This window comes from Sitophilus oryzae, unplaced genomic scaffold (assembly GCF_002938485.1).
Source record: "Sitophilus oryzae breed Bouriz unplaced genomic scaffold, Soryzae_2.0 scaffold_1396_pilon_pilon, whole genome shotgun sequence".
Classification (NCBI taxonomy): Eukaryota; Metazoa; Arthropoda; class Insecta; order Coleoptera; family Curculionidae; genus Sitophilus; species Sitophilus oryzae.
The window spans coordinates 13,981,374-14,001,505 of record NW_022146055.1 but is presented as its reverse complement, the minus strand read 5'-3'; the positions used below and the strand labels follow the sequence as shown (position 1 = coordinate 14,001,505).

General features: G+C 30.7%; 1 protein-coding gene across 1 annotated transcript; it reads right to left on the bottom strand.

Moving 5' to 3' along the window:
- Positions 1-353: 353 nt before the first annotated feature.
- LOC115876073 (protein takeout-like) lies at positions 354-18,094 on the bottom strand. The gene is made up of 5 exons (XM_030891760.1): positions 17,809-18,094; positions 11,698-11,790; positions 10,793-10,943; positions 7,692-7,831; positions 354-985 (listed from the first exon to the last, which is right to left on the bottom strand). Exons 1-5 carry the CDS (start codon positions 17,879-17,881, stop codon positions 684-686), a joined length of 759 nt encoding a protein of 252 aa, XP_030747620.1. The 5' UTR covers positions 17,882-18,094; the 3' UTR covers positions 354-683.
- Positions 18,095-20,132: the final 2,038 nt, after the last annotated feature.

The window sequence follows — 20,132 nt, the reverse complement described above, 5'->3', positions numbered from 1 at the left end:
TTCGAAACCCTTCTCTACGCACCTAACGATCTATGGACTATTCTAGAGTTCTTTACCTGTCGGTATAAAAGCCGGCGGCTGTGGCCTACAGGGGGCAGTTGTAAATAAACAGTACAGTTGACGCGCTAAAGTTCAAAATAAATTCTTAGTTATAAATCGTTTGTAAATAGTTCTACATATAAGTCTTTTATCGTTATTGTTTTTGTTAATTAGTGTTAAATAAATAGTGTTTAAATAAATTGTGACTTTCTATCCACACGGAACCGACGAAAAACGTAACAATACAATAACTCCATATGTTAATTATAAAATAAATAATTTTAATTCCATATGTTAATTATAAAAAAAATCATTTTGTATTTCAATTATCTTTATTTCTACAGTAATTTTTTTTTCATTATATTTTCTAATATTTTACCATATTTATTTACAGATATATCAATATTTGACAAATGTATATTATTACACATGTATAAATGATATAAACCCCCAATAACTATTTACTGTTCCTAACTATTTACTATTTGAGGAAAAGTTACATTTTTGAAAGAAAAAATAATCTTAATGAATACTCTTAACTAGTGTTCTTAATCACAATCAAAAAATAATGTACTATAACTATCATCTATTCATCTTTTCAGAGTATTGTAGTCTTTTATATAGATATAACTGTATTATTTCTCTTATTTTACAAACAATTCATTTTCTGGAATTTTCGAAAAGACACTGTTAGCTGCATTTTGATGAAGCTCGGCCAAGATTTTCTCAAAACCTTGCTTGACATCGTTGAATACCTCCTGGGAATTTTCGTTAATTGTTTTTCCCACTTCTTTCGATATTTGTTCGTTTCCGGGAAATATATTTTCAAAATCAAAATAGGCACCCTCGGTAGACATGTCCATTTTATAATTTTTTAATTTCATATGGGATTTGCCTTTCTTGGTGTAATGTTCGCAATCGGCTGTGTGTTTATTAACTATGCCAGCTAAAAAGAAAAAATAAAATAATGTTTAAATTTAAATACAAAGAATTGTAAAATGTACAAAAAATCTAAACAATATTAAATATGACATAAAAATATACACTCTTAATAATTAAAATCAGTTTAATTGCATTATTTTTATTAACTATAGGCAAATAAAAATAAAATAATAATTATAATAATATATAATGTTTATACTACAATATATACAAATTTTCATGACGGCAAAATATATCTAAAAGTAGGGATAACCGCAGAGAGTGAATTTTAAGTAAATGGGTTGAATAAAAGCACTAAAAAATATTAAATAAAAACTAATACGTATAGTGAAGAAAAGTTTACATAGAAAATCTGTAAAATATTTTTTTAGAATTAAAATAAGTTTTCTAAAAGAAAAAAAATATATTTTTTTTACACCGGGTGCTTCCCCAAAGAGGCTCACACCTATAACTTTTTTATTTTTTCAGATAAAAAAAGGAGATTTGGTATGTATATGATATAAATTAGGATTGATTGACGTATACAATTGTTTTCGGCAACTTCCTGTTGACACTGGAAATTACAAGAACTTTTGATTTTTAAATGACACCATTGCCATCAATAAAAAAATGACACTCTGAATAGAATAACATTATGACAAGAAACTTATTACGATTAGCTGTAAAATTAATAGGAGCCAATGGCCAGTTCAAAATTTGCATGGAATTTCCTGTTTTCGACGACGATGCAGTGCCTTCTATTAAAAGATCAGCCTACGGGCGGACTTTTGTTTACTTCATCAGCTGTACATACTTAGATATTGGGTTAGATTCCGTTTCATATTTTGTCGGTTGATTTTTGGTTTTAACTCTTTGATTTTTGGTATTATTTATTATTGTAGTGCAAAAAACTAATTATTTTGGTGTTGAAGTGACATAAACTACTACCAGATATATGGTCACTCTCGGTTTCGCATAAAAAAATAGAAATTTTAAAAATTACACGTTGTGTAAGTGATTTAACCTAAAAGTGCCCATACATTTTTTACTTATCGTGATTTTTGTGTGTGTTTTTTAAGACTCTAACAATTCATCAATAAAGCTTAAGTGGAGTGTGTTTTTGGTGCTATGCCTCATCTTTGTTGTGTTCCTGGTGGAAAGGATAGTTACTAAGGATAGTTATTATACTAGGCAGCCTAAAGTGTCCGGAAGAGCAAGAAAAGTGGGTACGAGTTATAAATCAAGAGAATTTTATTGAAAATATCTTTAATAAATTTAAAAATAATATTCTCCCATGATGGTATTAATGAAAACTGGACAATTATGTTATTTTATTCATATTGTGGAATCTCCACTCCAAGTGTTGTTGGTTCAGCTTCGATAGATTCAAACACGTAAGTAGGTATTATGATCTAGGGAAAAATAAAGAATATGTGTATTAAAGATCATGAAAAAGATTATTACTTTGAGTTCATTTTAAAAAAGATTTTTGTAAAGACAAGACAGATACAGTTTAAAAGAAGAATGTGTTTTTGTTTGATAATATATAATGTATGTCAAGCATAACATATATTTGTTCAGTAATTTTTAATGAAAGGTGTTGATTATTTATAATACCAAATTAATATCAAATATTTAAGTGATGGCTGAATAGAATATGAATAAAATAACAATAAAATTGGTATATTTGCATAATACAAAATTAAGTTTTAAGAATAAAGGTGTTACTAAAAATACAAAGAAATTCATATTTCTTTGTTTTAATTGGTCTAATGTTATTTACATTTTACGTAAGAATTATACCGTATCACCGAAAAAAATCGGCGTCTAGTTGGCTTGGAAATGAACATCGATGACATTCCCTAAATAACTGTACATATAAAATAATTAACTAGAATTTTACAATCTTGGAAAATTTGATATTCTTGAACCTTGTTTCTAAATATTCTAAATTTTTTGATTTTCTTGGAATTTAGGTTCGGGAAAAACGCTGATTAAGTTTTCATTTCGTTTTTCATTATTTTTATTTGGTTTAAGAAAAACGTTTCGGCTAACATTATAGCCTTCATCAGTGCTGTGTCATATGAAAAAAATAGTGTCGAATATAATCCAAAAAATTACATATAAAATATTCACACCACGCACATAATGTTTACTGCGTACTCCATAGTCAATGTAGATAATTTTAGTGTTAAGAATAATAATTTTAAAAAATATGTGGTCATCTTTTGATAAGTTTATATTAGTTTATTATTTGCAGTAAACATTATAAGGTGTGAATTATATTGTTATGTAATTTTTGGATTATATTCGACTTATATTTTTCTCATATGACACAACACTGTAAAAACTATAGTTGGCGAAAACGTTTAAACCAAACTAAAAATAATGAAAGCAAATGAAAACTTAATCAACGTTTTCCCGAACCCTAAAATCCCTAAGAAAATCAAAAATTTAGAATAATTTAACATATAAAATGCCAGCGATCTTCATTTCATAGCCATCGCTGACGCCTTTTTAGATAATATTGTATTATTTGTAAATATAATTTTTCGAACATTGATACTTGCCAAATATACATATAAATTTTGTGAATGCAAATAATAATACATCACTATTAGTAGATATTAAATGTTTTTTGTTAAATTAGATCGATTTTCAAACCCCAAAATTTAAAATATATTTACATTTTACTCATTATCTTATGTACCTATACATTATTTGTACATTGTAAAACATTTGCTGCATTTGTATGGTTCATAGTTTATTTGCCAAAGTATTTATTACTATAAATAGGTATATATGTTGTAGTTATTAACTGTATATTATGTATATTTCATTTAAACTATATCATTTTTAAAATACAAACCAAAAATCTGAGGAATAATTATGTTTTCCATGTATTCTACAACATATTTATTAATCTGTTATATCTAACTAGCGTGACGTCATAAATCTCGCCCGTAGGCTGATCTTTTAATAGAAGGCACTGGACGATGTATATAACCGTAACCACCGTAATAACAAGGCCAGATAGCTGTGACGTAAAAATCTCGTGACGTCACCAACTGGAGGCCCAACTTTATTTAGCAGCGTTTATAATTACCCGATAAAAGTTCAAATTGTGGATCTTTTTTCACTCGCCAGATATATTTCGAAGTTTTAAAATGTCTTTTCCAACGAGATGCTGTTTTCTTTTTTTTTTAAAATATTATATAGTATATAAAAATAGTTTTAATAGAATACGGAAAAAATCATACCAGTCAATAAATGTTTATCTCTCACTTTTTATCAATCAAATTTAATAAAGGAATATTTTAAGTTCACAATAGTGTATAATATGAGAAAAAAAAACAATAAAATAATAGATATTTTTTATAGTATATATTATGTATTTTATCGATATTACTAAACTAAATGGAAAAATTACGGGGACACCCAATTTTGTTTTTGCAATAAAGGAAATAATTGTTATGTATAATGTTTTTATGTAAAATTACACTCATCAAAAAGATTTTTTACATTTTTACCTTCCTATTTTATATACAGGGTGTTCAATTAATGCGATAAAGTCTAGTATCTCGTTTGCTATTTAGAATTTTAAAATAATGCTAATACAAAAGTTATAAGTAATAATGAATTGCTTCTTGTTAAAATATTTTTAATTATACGGGGTGTGTCAGAAAAGTGCTAAAGACCAAACTTCAGTTTTTTTAAAGAAAACACCCTATATATTTTTTAAGATTTCAATTCCTGGTACTTTTTCCAGCATTTTGACATAGGGGTGAATGGTTTATACCATGTGTATCAAAAGTTACAGCCATTTTTATTTTTGAAGCTCTATACCATTATTTACAGTACCTAAAATATTATTTTGTTTTATTGCGCCAGGATATTACAAGATGGTATTTGTCATTTTATTTGTTGAATTTACAAGTGAATATTACAACTTAAAAACAATGTTGATAATGATATTGTGTTACTTGGGTATTTTAACTGAATGTATATTTACTGGTCTACAAAATGTTATCTTTATTAAGGCTTCCTCTGGAGAAAATGGTCGCATCTCGTTGTTTAACATTTCTAAAATTTTTTATTTTTGCCAACTCTTCTGGACTAAAAATGGTAGCTTTTTTGATGGCAAAAGCAACATTTCTCTTTCCTTTTTTTGTATATCCAGTCTGAGTAGCAAACGCAAGTTCAACAGGACTACACTGAGAAAACAATTCTTGTGTACGTCTTCTCTTAGTTCTAGTGCTAACAGCACTAAATTCTTTTGAGTTCTTTCGCGAAGGCGTTTTTGCATGTTGCTGAAAGCAGGGCCTATTTTTCATCTGGTCGGGCCCTAAGGCCCAAGCAAAAATTCGGGCCCTCTTTTCCAACAGAATTCAAAAATTCAAGAAATTATGAATATTGTACAACCCTTAACGGCCCTCCCAGACCACCGGGCCCAAGGCCCGGGCCTTATGGGCCTTATGGTAAAATAGGCCCTGGCTGAAAGGTGCTTTGGCACTTAGATTTATAAACATATTCGTTAAGCCAAATTACATGTATTCTTTAAAAAGTCTTTCTTATTCCGGTAGCACCTTTTCCAACGTAAAGCAATTTGATTTGAAAACCATGATATTTTGATGGTTAGGTCATCATCGTCAGCAGTAGGGATGCGTTGTTTGACAAAGTCGGCCATCTTTTTTCTCACAACTAAAAAAGTGGCACTTCCCATCCAGCCATTTTCATTCAAAAGCTCAAATAAGTGTTTTCGACTCACGCCCGAAACTGTACATAATAGGAAAAAAAATAAAAATTTCACGAGACTGCACCTATCTGCAGCTCAGTATATTGTTACACGATAGGTAGATATACTAGCTTCAAAATAAATTGAGTTTGACGGTGAAGAAAAGGGTCGTTTTTTTTCTGAGCCTTCCATTCTTTAAACTTTAATAAAATTGTAAATACTTCTTTGACAACTAATTATATCAAAATTCGTGTTTCGAAATAAGTAACTAAACTTACCTGACAAATGAGCAGACATGTCTGAATTAAAAAACCAAACCAAACCACGATATTCTAATCTCAACACAACTACCAAAACGAACTTAAGATATTCGAGATCAAATTCTATATAAATGAACATTTATGTTTTTGTTTACTTTGTCCTCAATTTTATCGGATTCCGATCCACCAAATACAAAACTCTGATATACAAGTAAGATGGGACTTTATTCTATTTATAAAATTATACATACTATCAATCTTCAGTGAAGACAAACTTGTCACCTAATGTCCCCGTAATTTTTACATTTAGACCACTGTGCGGCGCCTGTCGAAGCGCGTAGCGGATTTATCAGTAGGTGTGCGGTCGTGGTAATTATAATCGATAATAGAAGGGTGAAAAAAGTTATAAATCTGTAAAAAGAGGTGTTTAAACTATAAAGTGATTATAAGTGTGTGCAATTATACAATTTAAAAGGTATAATGCCTTATAATGTCTAAATAATAAGATGTGAATATTATATTTAAAGCTATATTTCTTCTGTTTTCTCAAATATATTTATATGTATTTTCTAAAGCTTTTACTTATCTTTTACCTCACCTCGAACCTTTCATATTTGAAAGTTACATACACTACACCCTCTACATCGATTAACTACATGTAATGTAGTTATATAGTTTTTAAGAGTAACATGTAGTTTTCCGAACCCTGATAGTAATACTGATCAAATTATTAGTCATGCTTGTTATCTACTAAATTCTTTAAAATGCGATGAAAATAATAAAAAATTTCTAACTTTTATCCGTGTTCAATATTAAAGTTATTAACTTCAGTTGAGTAACAGGTTAGGCTTGAAATAATAAAATATTGTTTTAATGAGTAAAATATGAGGTATGTTTTACTAGAGAACTTGCAAACTGATCCTTTTGAAAGTAGGTTTGGAAAATATAGACAGATAGCCGGGAGTCAGTACAGTCTTTGTGTTCGACATTTATATGAAGGCGAGAAGAAACTTAAGATTCAGTCATTAATGTCCCTAAAAATAATTTAAAATTTTCAGACAACACTGATATTGAACAAAATTCACTTATAAAAAACCTTACTACAGGCAGTCTTGGGTTTCCAAAAGATGAAATAACTAATATAGTTTTATTTGAATATATAATTTTTAACAAAGTCTTGCAAAACCATGAGGAGTTGCTCAAAATTCACAATAAAAAAATATTTTTATCAAAAATATCTTTGGATTACATTAAAAGTAATAACACCCTTATTAAAATTTCCGCAATGTACTATTTATAATGCTAAGTTATTGTAAAAATTGTCATAAATTCTATTAGAAATACACGTCTGAAAAACTACTGTTGTTAAAAAATAATGATAGAGTTGGAAAAGGAAATAAAAGAAACTTAGACACACTTACAGCATAAATAAATACAATGACGATGGATAATGTGAGATGGGATATCAATCTGATGTTTTTAAAATTTTATGTTTAATTATTATTTATTAAAAATTTGGTGCAATTAAAGTTTATATCCATTATATACGTGTAAAGTGTATCAAATGCAATCAAAGTTTAGGCCTCCAGTTGATGACGTCACGAATAAGCTGTCCGGCCTTGTTATTACGGTGGTTACGATATAACCCGGTATAATGATTTTCAATTTTTAATTATAAAATTTTTAATTATTCTGCTAAATTACATTTTTCTTATCTGCCTATTTAATTGACTTACTCAGTGTTACATTACATCTTCCATGGCCGTTAATAGGAAATACTAAAATTTGACCTGTCATTTGATAATCCGCTTCCATTCGAGTATATGGGGTATGAATCACAAGTTCCCAAAGACATACACCACCATCATCTTTTAAACTGAAAAACATTTGTTGTAAAACAGAACATAATACAATTTTTATAATTTATTAGACTCAGTGGCGCAGCAGCCCTTCAAGGGTTGGTAGATCTCAACAAAAGAAACATATTTTCTCTTTACCGTTTTTTAAATATGTCCAAAATATCCCAGTTATTTTAGTTTGAAAATTTAAAAAAAACTGTTTTGCTTTAATTTTGAGAACCACTGGATCTTTTATTGATTTTGTTTCTTGTAATTTTAATCTACTATCTGTGTTGCCAAATTATCAAGAAATTATGTTTTTTATTTTATTCCTTTATTTTTTTCTGTTTTTTTTTCAACGTCATTAAATACCGGGTGCGTCTCAAAAGTGACTCACCCCTATAACTTTTTTATTTTTTCAGATAAAAAAACGAGATTCGGTGTGTTAGTATATGACATAAATTGGGATTGGCTGACGTATTCAATTGTTTTTGGTCACTTTAGGTCACAACAGGAAGCCTCTTGATATATGATAACAACATACCAAATCTCGTTTTTTTATCTGAAATAAAAAATCGGTAAAAAAACTTTTAAGTTAAACGGTTTTATCTTATGTGCACTGAAAGCTAGAAAATAATAATAACAATTAGGTATTTTGAACTTCTAGTTCTGAAATATTTTAGTACTAGGCAGAATAGCTTTTCGTATTCAATTGTTTTTGGTCACTTTAGGTGGAAAATCTCCCATATTAGACTAAAATAAAAACGTGGGGACCCTCTGAAATCCTACCTATGGCAAAGCATATCTTTATACTTTGGTAGGTCATGAGCTCGGCGTTCGCTGGTGAAGCCGCCACGGCTGGTTATTGATTGTCAAAATCTCCAGTTACGATTATAGTAAGTCGATGCAATCCACACTTAGTATAGAAGAAAGTATTACAGCAATAGTTAATGGGCCCCACGTTTTTATTTTAGTCTAATATGCCTAAAAGCTATTCTGCCTAGTACTAAAATATTTCTGAACTAGAAGTTCAAAATACCTAATTATTATTATTTTCTAGTTTTCAGTGCACATAAGATAAAACCGTTTAACTTAAAAGTTTTTTACCGATTTTCTATTTTCTAGTTTTTAGTATTTAACGGAAATGCCTACCGAATATTCCTCATTCTATTTAATTCATTTAGTGCATCATTATTACATGGTTTTTTACCTGATAATTTATTACAATCTAATTCCTCAATACATAGCCCTTCCAGAGACTTGACTCGAGTTAGAGCCACGTATGCTTGCCCTTCCTCAAACAATTTTGAGCCCAAATACACTACTGCATGGTCGACTGTGCTGCCCTGCATTTTATGGACGGTGGATGCCCATGACAAAATTAAGGGTAGCATCCTTCTTTCAGCCGTACCATAATTGAATTTTGCTGGAAACTGTATGGCTTTCGGGTGTATAACGTGTATGCCGTTCTGCCAAAGTCAATCCAAACTGATGGTACATCTGTGTCGTACATTTCGGTTCGACGGAACTGAGGCCAAACAATTTCTGTAATGTGGCCTATAGCACCATTTACCAATCCGTCAATTTATCAAACGTCAATGTTGGACCGCAACATTACTTTTGCTCCTACAAATATTTCAAGTACTGATGGTAAGCCTCCAATCTTATTTATATCTGTTGGTATTATATTTGCTAAGTTTAAATTATCTGTATTTCGTGTGGCGTCATTTAGTTGGTCGTGTGCTTTAATGGTGTAAATTCGAGATCCCTTATTCCGGAACAGATTTAAAACAGCAGCGTTGTGATTGTTTACTTGCTGATTAGTGGGGTATACCCTTAACGCTTTCTCTGTTGCAAACTCATCACTTGGGTTTTGAATAACTCTTTGCATCAAAATACGAAAATGGTTAGCGGTTAGCTCACCTATTCTCAAAGCATTTAATATTTCAATAAAAGTATGGTCCCCTTGCTGACGCATATTCTCCGTCAGTTCACAGAGCGTGAACAAACGCCATATATGTGTGGCTGGTTGGAGATGATCGGGCTGTTTGAAAACAGGAGCTCCGGAGCGTTTGATTGGAGGCAGTTGTAACAGATCTCCAAAAATAAAACGTTTATGCCTCCAAAGAACTCGTCTTCATGATTTTTAAGTTGTCTTAATCGTGCGTCAATCATACACAGCATTTGATAAGATACCATTGAAATTTCGTCCATGTTGTTCCCACGAGTAATGGACATTTTAACGGTCGACCCCCCCAGAGGTTCAGTAGAGGGGCAAGGCTATAATATAGAACAAGAGGCGCCCAATCTTGAGGGGAAAACGCTTGCGACATTACATTTTTAGCCACTCTAATGCCATACAGTCCTCAGCACGTTTTAACCTATTACCTTAACTTGGGTGGTAAAGCTACCGCTAACTACCTATGTACATCTAATCACCTATTTTTTTTTATCTGTCCTTCTCACGTCACACAATCTTGGACACAACTGTTCTGGACACGACTACTCATGCCCTCACCTAATACGCCATTTTGTAACGACGTCTATCTTGGATTTTAAATTTTGTCATAATCACAGTATTCTACTAGTGTAGCCCTTTCATTTGATACCCATATTGAGGGGGTTGTGGAAAAATATGAAATCCGCCATTTTGTACCGGCGGCCATCTAAGATTTACAATGTTATTGATATTACTATATTGTATTGTCATCGGAACTAAAGGTGTGTACCAAATTTCAGATAAATCTGACAACAGGAAGATACTTAAATTTCAATTTCTAATTTTGACCCAAATAAACAAACAAATAAATATATACCGTACGGGTCGAGCTAAATAAAACCGTTTAAAAATAAAAAAGTTATAGGGGTGAGCCACTTTTGAGACGCACCCGGTATAATACTTTAATTACCTGTTTAATATACAATAACTTTATTTAGGCTAATATTGGTGAAATATCACTAAATTGTAAAAAAACTAGTAATCTAAATGAACAATTTACCTAAATGATTTTACTGTTGATTCGGTCATGCCATACATAACTACATTATCGTATTTTTGGTTAAGTGTAACAGATTTTCCAGGTTCTCCATTAATTTCTAAACGTTCTATCCTAAAAGGCGACAGGACAGGGTAACCGAAATCCTTAGAACCTGAAATAAAAACAACAATTTATGTTTAAAATAATATGTAGTAATGTTTATTACTACACATTATGTTAAACATTCTTAACTTCTGTTTAGATATAGATTAGATAACAAAAATGTAAAAAAATAATTCAAAAACAATACAGTTAATCAGAATATTTTTTCATGCAGTGTCGCTTGTTGCAGTTAGGTACCAGGAAAACCTTGGTGGTTTTCCGAAATAGAGCAACAATTTTCAACATCCCCCTTGTATCATTTAAGTTTGAAATATTGTTAAAAAGGTGGAAAAATGTGAAACCAGCATAAAAAATTATACCTTATACAAGATCTATAAAGCAATTATTTTTTTAAACCTGGTGCCCTTGAAATTTCGTCCTATGATTGCTCGGTGAAGGCAAGAAGCCTAAATATTTGTTTTTCGCTGCCCTCACCAAAGCCTTTGCCTTTATCTTGCTTTTAAAATAATGTTTGCTGTTGGTGTCAAGCAAAAAAATTGCGCTTTGTTGTCGACCTGACATCGTTATATTTTTTTGATTAATGGGTCGGTATTTATTTGTTATTAATGTTATTTAAAAACATATCTGGGTCGACGTCATGCAGGTAACTGATCCCTTGAGCCTACATCAAATTGGTTTATTGGAGTTATATTTTAAATTATTTTTCCCAATTTGATATGAACCCATGTTGGTCTAAATTGAAGTTTTGAAATTACTAATAAATTTTAATACTATCTAATAAAAATAAATATAAGAGATATTACCTTTACTGAAATATCTAGTCGCTTCTCCTATACTTTTAACCATACATTCGTTGAAATCAGGTGCAGTACGGTCGCACTTGTGGATTTCTGGTGCTGTATGAAACAAATCATCAAACATTAATATTACATCTAGTGTTAACAATCCTCTCTGACATCCTCTTTTATAGTCAGAGAAAATAGGCTTTCGAATACGAAGTTTTAGTAAAAACTTTAATTTTTGATATGAGTTACTTTGCAAGATCTAAAAACAAATTGTAAAATATATTTTTTTAAATTCACCCCCGAGAAGGGGTGAAATAAATAAATAAGATTATTTTTTGAAAATTTTGGAAAAACGGTACGGACTAGAAAAAAAAGGTCAAATAAAAGCTCTAGAGCGTTTAACTTTACATAAAAATTGTCTCTATACTTTTTTTGCTCTTTTTTTGCCGTCTCTATTTTTTTTGTGGTTCCCGGCCCGGTGGCGTAGAGATACAGGCTCTTGTCTACCCATCTCAAGGTTGTGTGTTCGAATCCTACACTCGGCATCCTACACCCGTTTCATACCGTTTGGGTACCTAGGTCGACTCAGCCTTAAATGAGTACTTGGGATTCACAATCCTGAGGTAATAATAGGCGGCTGAAATGTAGTGCTAGCCACATTACCTTCCTTGTATACCGAACGGCTCTAGCATGGCAAGCTGTACCTTGCTACTCCCAAGGCGTCAAACGCTATATTATACGGGAGCTATTATTATTATACTTTTTTTGCTCAAATCAAAATTAACCGAGTTAGGGTAGTTAGAAGCTAGGGGATAACTTTTATTGAAACATTTCTTTCAAAGTCTTTACCGTTTCTTTGAAATTTAGAAAAAAACACTATTTATATTTTTTGTCCCTTCTCGGGGTGAATTTAAAAAAATCTTAATTGAAATTTATAACTTTCCAAACAAATTGAATAAAAATGTTAAATATATGAATTTTTCAGCAACTTATATATTTTTTTAAATTTCTACTATGATCCTCTAGCTTCTAGCCATCCTATCTCGGTTAATTTTTGATTTAAGCAAAAAAGTATAGAGCCAATTTTTATGTAAAGTTGAATGCTCCACAACTTTTACTTGAACTTTTTTTTTCTAGTTCTTACAGTTTCTCCGAAATTTCGAAAAAATAATTTTAACTATTTATTTCACCCCATCTTAGGGGTGAATTTAAAAAAAATCTTTCACAATTCGTTTTTAGATCTTTTAAAGTAACTTATATTCACGCCGAGAAGGAACAAAAAATATAAAGTGTTTATTTCCACATTTTAGGTAAGACGGTAAAGCTTTGAAAAAAATGTTTCAATAAAAGTTGTCTTCCACCTTCTAGCTACCCTATCTCGGTTAATTTTTGATTTGAGCAATAAAGTATAGAGCCAATTTTTATGTAAAGTTGAATGCTCCACAACTTTTATTTGAACTTTTTTTTCTAGTTCTTATCGTTTCTCCGAAAATTTCAAATAAATAATTTTATCTATTTATTTCACCCCATCTTAGGGGTGAATTTAAAAAAATCTTTCACAATTCGTTTTTAGATCTTTCAAAGTAACTTATATTCACTCCGAGAAGGAACAAAAAATATAAAGTGTTTTTCTCTACATTTTAGAGAAACAAACGGTAAAGCCTTTGAAAAAAATGTTTCAATAAAAGTTGTCTCCTAGCTTCTAGCCACCCTATCTCGGTTAATTTTTGATTTGAGCAAAAAAGTATAGAGCCAATTTTTATGTAAAGTTGAATGCTCCACAACTTTTATTTGAACTTTTTTTTCTAGAAAATTTCGAATAAATAATTTTATCTATTTATTTCACCCCATCTTAGTGGTGAATTTAAAAAAAAAATCTTTCACAATTCGTTTTTAGATCTTTCAAAGTAACTTATATTCACCCCGAGAAGGAACAATAAATATAAAGTGTTTTTTCCACATTTTAGAGAAACGGTAAAGACTTTGAAAAAAATGTTCCAATAAAAGTACCCTATCTCGGTTAATTTTTGATTTGAGCAAAAAAGTATAGAGTCAATTATGTAAATTTGAATGCTCCACAACTTTTATTTGAACTTTTTTTTCTAGTTCTTACCGTTTCTCCGAAAATTTCGAATAAATAATTTTATCTATTTATTTCACCCCATCTTAGGGGTGAATTTAAAAAATTGTTTTTACCAAAACTTCATATTTAAAGGCCCATTTTCTTGGACTATTTAGTACATAACACACACACAGATGTTTTTTCATTTACAAACCAACAGTATTATCATCATCATCAATGATTAATTGACCTTGATTGAAATGGCCAATAATCAACAATATTAATTAATATATCTAGTATTACACTAACAATAAATAACATTTTTTTCTGTTTTTTTTTTAAATGCAAGAATTTTATTTTTGCAAATCAAACTAGAATTACAAATAGAAGTTAATGATCAAAAGGACTTTAAATGGCAAGAATAAAACAAATTATAATGGAATATCTTATAAAAATTGTTTGTCTGTTATCATCTAAAGCCTGCTTCATTATAAGCCTTTTTGACGATATTCCAGGAGACATTAATATAAGTATTCTTTCATAGAAGAACATTCTGTTACGGACGTCTGCGGTCTACCGCTTATTGAACCTCAGAACACGACTTTTTTAAATAAGTATGATTCGTAGAGGTGTATAAATTTACATTTTTGTTTTATAAATTCCGAAAGTCTTACGATACGACTAATAAATAACTTAAAGAGTGTGGACATGCATAATAATAATAAACAAATTCAAAGATATAATATATCAGATTTGAAAAGCAAATTTGCAAAGTTGGCTTTAAATATACGCTACTTAGATTATTTTAATATATTTTTTTATTTTGTAGAGTAGTGGAAGTGAGAAGAAGTGTATGAAAAGACAAGAGCTAGATAACTACTACCTACAACCTTAATAAGACCACAAAAATATGTAACCCAAGGTTTTAATTTTTTTATTAATCGTCCTATTTAATGACGCCAGTAGTAGAAAACGGATAAATACGCATCCTTGTAATTATGCTGAACGTACAAACCTTTTAATTATTAATATCGTTGAAAATATAGTAAGTACATAATTTTATACAGGGTGAGTCTTAAATAAGTATAAATATTTTCAGGGCTGGTATATTTCGACCCCAATAACACGTCTATGAGGTTTTTTTCGCAAAAAGAAGATGTTGAAAATCGTGCATTTTCTTTTAAATTTCCCTGTATATTTTTCGAAAACTTTTTAGAACTGCCTGTTCACCGCAAATTTTCCCACGGTATAATTTCTTAATGTCTGCTTTTACTATAGTTCCGTACTCTATGGTTAAGGCACTAAAAGGGATGCAATTACAGAAAAAATCCGGTGGCTCTTAAAATTTAAAAAAAAAATGATTTTTTTCTAATTTTCAAACTTAAATAACTCGGTTATTTTGGACTTATCTGAAAAATGGTAGAGAAAATATGTTTCTTTTATCGAGATCTACCAGCCCTGAAAATATTTGCACTTATTTAAGACTCACCCTGTATAAATATAAACCAAGGTATTTATTTCAACATAAAATGAAATTATTATCAAGTTATCCCAACAAATTTTCTGATGATTCTTTAAATTCTGGTATCTCCTCAGAATAATAAAAAAATCGTATTTTAAAGATAAAACCTTATACTGTATACAGGGTGTTTTTAAAAAGTATCTCACCCGTATATATAACTTTTTTTTTGAGATAAAAATTACTTCCTGTTCCATCGGAAATTACTACAAGATTTGATTTTTAAATGACACCCTCGATATTTTTTACTTTATTTTATAGAAAATAACATTCTAAGTAGAGTGGCATATGTTAACTGTGGCAATATGTTAACTTTTGAAATATTCAGTTAAAAAACATTTTAAATTTCAATCTAGAGTGCCACGAGCGTGTTAAAACCTTTAGTTTAATCAAGGAATTTTGGCAAAAAAATATTTCCTGGCTAGCTAAAATTTATTGTCTCACCCTATATATTCAGAAAAGAAACAATTCAAATTTTTAGATGAACTAAAAATATATATTAAAAAAAAAATTTTGCTGAAAATTTAAAAAAAAAATATTTTTGCTTAAATTTTGGGAACTATTGAATATTTTCTGGATTTTCTTTCTTGTAAATTTAATCTACTACCCATGTGTCATATTCTCAAGAAATTATGTTTTTTAACTAAAAACTAAAAAAAATTCCACAAATTCCAAATTTTCAAAAGAAAAAAAATTTGCGAAAAAAAAACCTCATAATCGTGCAAAAGAAACAATATGTTCCTTTTATGGATATCTACCAGCTCTGAAAATATTAGCCCTTATTTAAGACCCACCCTGTATAAAAATACTATAACCTAAATACAAGATATTATGTACCTACTTTAAGTATTTTTTACTTGGAATTTTTGTTTAGTAATAAAGATAGAAAATACTACTTGTATTTTTTTAATATATTTGACTATTGAAGTATTTGACCAAGAATAGTCTCAACTAATACAGTAGTTCATTACACTCAGTAATTAGGAGAGAGATAATTAAAAAATATAAAAATATTTTTAGATGAAAAAAATTAAGTGTATCAGAACACCCAATACTGTATGGCATAGACAAGTAATATCTACAGGGCGAGTCTTAAACGACTTACAGACAGACAGACAGACAGACAGACAGACAGACAGACAGACAGACAGACAGACAGACAGACAGACAGACAGACAGACAGACAGACAGACAGACAGACAGACAGACAGACAGACAGACAGACAGACAGACAGACAGACAGACAGACAGACAGACAGACAGACAGACAGACAGACAGACAGACAGACAGACAGACAGACAGACAGACAGACAGACAGACAGACAGACAGACAGACAGACAGACAGACAGACAGACAGACAGACAGACAGACAGACAGACAGACAGACAGACAGACAGAGACAGACAGACAGACAGACAGACAGACAGACAGACAGACAGACAGACAGACAGACAGACAGACAGACAGACAGACAGACAGACAGACAGACAGACAGACAGACAGACAGACAGACAGACAGACAGACAGACAGACAGACAGACAGACAGACAGACAGACAGACAGACAGACAGACAGACAGACAGACAGACAGACAGACAGACAGACAGACAGACAGACAGACAGACAGACAGACAGACAGACAGACAGACAGACAGACAGACAGACAGACAGACAGAACAGACAGACAGACAGACAGACAGAACAGACAGACAGACAGACAGACAGACAGACAGACAGACAGACAGACAGACAGACAGACAGACAGACAGACAGACAGACAGACAGACAGACAGACAGACAGACAGACAGACAGACAGACAGACAGACAGACAGACAGACAGACAGACAGACAGACAGACAGACAGACAGACAGACAGACAGACAGACAGACAGACAGACAGACAGACAGACAGACAGACAGACAGACAGACAGACAGACAGACAGACAGACAGACAGACAGACAGACAGACAGACAGACAGACAGACAGACAGACAGACAGACAGACAGACAGACAGACAGACAGACAGACAGACAGACAGACAGACAGACAGACAGACAGACAGACAGACAGACAGACAGACAGACAGACATTAAAAAAAATTTTTTTATGCCGATCTTAATAGCCTACCATACCTGTTGGTATGGTCGTAAAATATTTTTTTTTCGCAAGTTTTGAGAACTTTTTCTGTTTTTTTTGTAAATTTAATCCACAATCTATGTAGCCAATATTTTCAAGAAATTATGTTTCTAAAGTAATAACTAAAAAACAATCTATTTTTTTTTCAAAAAACTCCAAATTTTGTATTTTTTTTTGGCGAAAAAAAACTCATAGGCGTGTCTCTGTAGTCGAAATATATTACCCCTAAAAATATTTGCACCTATTTAAGACTCACCTGGGGTTATTCTGTAACTGCTAAAATTGTTAAATTATATATTGTTGGAATAATTATTTTCAAATCACAAAAAAGTATGTAAATCTCTAATTTTTGTTTTTAATTAAATTTTAAATTAAAAATAGAAGGATGGTTATTTCATTTAACTTACGTAACTGAATAGCATATACATTAAAACTGCTCAAAATGACACAGAAAACAACACTTGTTAGCGCGCGAACCATCTTTGATTATCTGCGGTTAAGGAGTAAAAACGAATATGATGAAACAATAAAAGTTTAAAAAACTCGTCGAAATAAAATGTTAATCGGTCAAGTATAGGTTTGGTTTTTTATGGTTAGTTTCGGTTCTGCTAAGACGAAGTTTTTTTAATATCTAAATTAAATTACAAGTGTAATTCCTAATTAATTTGTGTGCCATACAATTATTCGTAATTGTTATAAATACCTAAGTGTAAAGTGCAACGCTTAATGCACCTATAATAATAGTAACTTCAAGTAATGCTACTAAAGATAAAATATACAAGGTCTTGGATATAAATTATTCACATTGTTTTTTTTCAGTTTGAAATTTGCAAGTAACGTTGCGATGTGATACATTTTTCTTTGCGGATATTCATGAGTAGGAGCGATCAACAATAATTGAAATAGTTGGCTATCCTGATTTTGCTCGTTTGGTTAGGTTAGGTTATTATTAGATATTATGGGTCAACTTTCGTTTAGCTGAAATCAGTTATTAGAAAAAAAAAATTGTCTTTTAAAAGCTACTGTGAACCACGGAAAACACAAATTCTCCTACGGAAATGCGTAATTTCCAAATTTCGCGCTCTAGAATAATTGAAATCTGCTATAAGAAAAATACATTTTGCGTTTTGTTTTTAATACTTTTCTGGGCATATAAACACAAAAATTTTCCTGCGGAAATAAGCTGTTGTCATTTTCTAAGGAAATTTTTTAGACTTTAAAATAGCTGAAATCGGTTATATAACAAATAAATATATTTTTGCCTTTTAGAAGCATTCACGAATTGAGGAAAATAAAAATTTTCCTGCGGAAGTGAACTGTATCCATTTTCTGAGGAAATTTAATAGACTTTAGAATAGCTGAAATCAGTTATATAAAAAATAAATATATTTTTGCCTTTTAGAAGCGTTTACAAACTCAGGAAAATTAAAAATTTCCTGCGGAAATGCTTGATTTTCATTTTCCATTTGTTTCTTATTATATGATCGGGTCTTGTAAAGTATAAGTACCCACGAATTTAGTGATTTTTTTTTGGCAGAAAGTCCTATGCTTATAGAACAGTTTAAAAGAAAAAAATCCTTGGATGAAGCACTTTTGTCTAAAATGCTAACCAATCTAATAATATTTTTACAAAATCACAGTTAATTATTAAAATATGAAAAGCACAGCTTAACACCCTCCACAAAGAAAATCTAACCAAAGCAACCCAAATCCTAACCAATCTAATAATATTATTGCAAAATCACAGTTAATTATTAAAATATAAAAACCACAGCTTAACACCCTCCACAAAGAAAAGCTAACCAAAGCAACCCAAATGCTAACCAATCTAATATTTTTGTAAAATCACAGTTAATTATTAAAATATAAAAGAAAACTGCATGATCCAATGATTTTTTGTTTTAAATCAGCCCTATTTACGTAAAGCTTTAATAAAAACAAGAATAAGTGCAACATTCCGAGGTACTTATAGTTTACAAGAACCTATATTATCTATTCTACAAGAATTGTTATTCCCCCGAAAGATAATTTTACCCCACCCAGCACCTCTATTCGCTCCCGGGTCCCGTAAGCTTCTAAACTGAAAAATGTATGAAAAACAAAGTGCACAAAATGACATTGACACATTTCCATCATATTTTTGTACTCCTAACGCCTTCTAGACCGCATATATAAAGTCATTTTTTATATAACAGATTTCAGCTAAACGAAAGTTGAGCCGATATTATCACTAGTGTCACAACAAACCAAAAATAAAATAATATTATTAATTTTTACTGCTTAAATTCGTTTTCCAAAATAATGCGAGGCTAATCAGAACGAGATGAGAATTCGATGGATTTAATGTGAAGGCTTAAGTGTATTAAGAAATATAAGTTTGTAATAATAAAATGCATATTAAGATATCAAGTAGTATTATTCTCAAACTGTGTGTTAGAAGGTATCCAATATACAATTAAATACATTTGAAATTAGTAGTTAAAAATTTCACATTTTTTTACAGAATTAAACGGTAAAATGATAATATTAATAATAAACAGTATTTGCTAACAGAAGGAATGGATATGGTACTAGTGATTTTATTTTGTGAGTAAAATTGCTTGTTGGCCGAAGGATTTATGCTCAAAGATGTTCAAATAGAAATTTTCTTGACAAGCGTTGATTTGAAAAACTACTATTCCTATTTTGCAGAACCTATTAGGCAGAAATCTGTATTTGGAAGTGAAGAAAA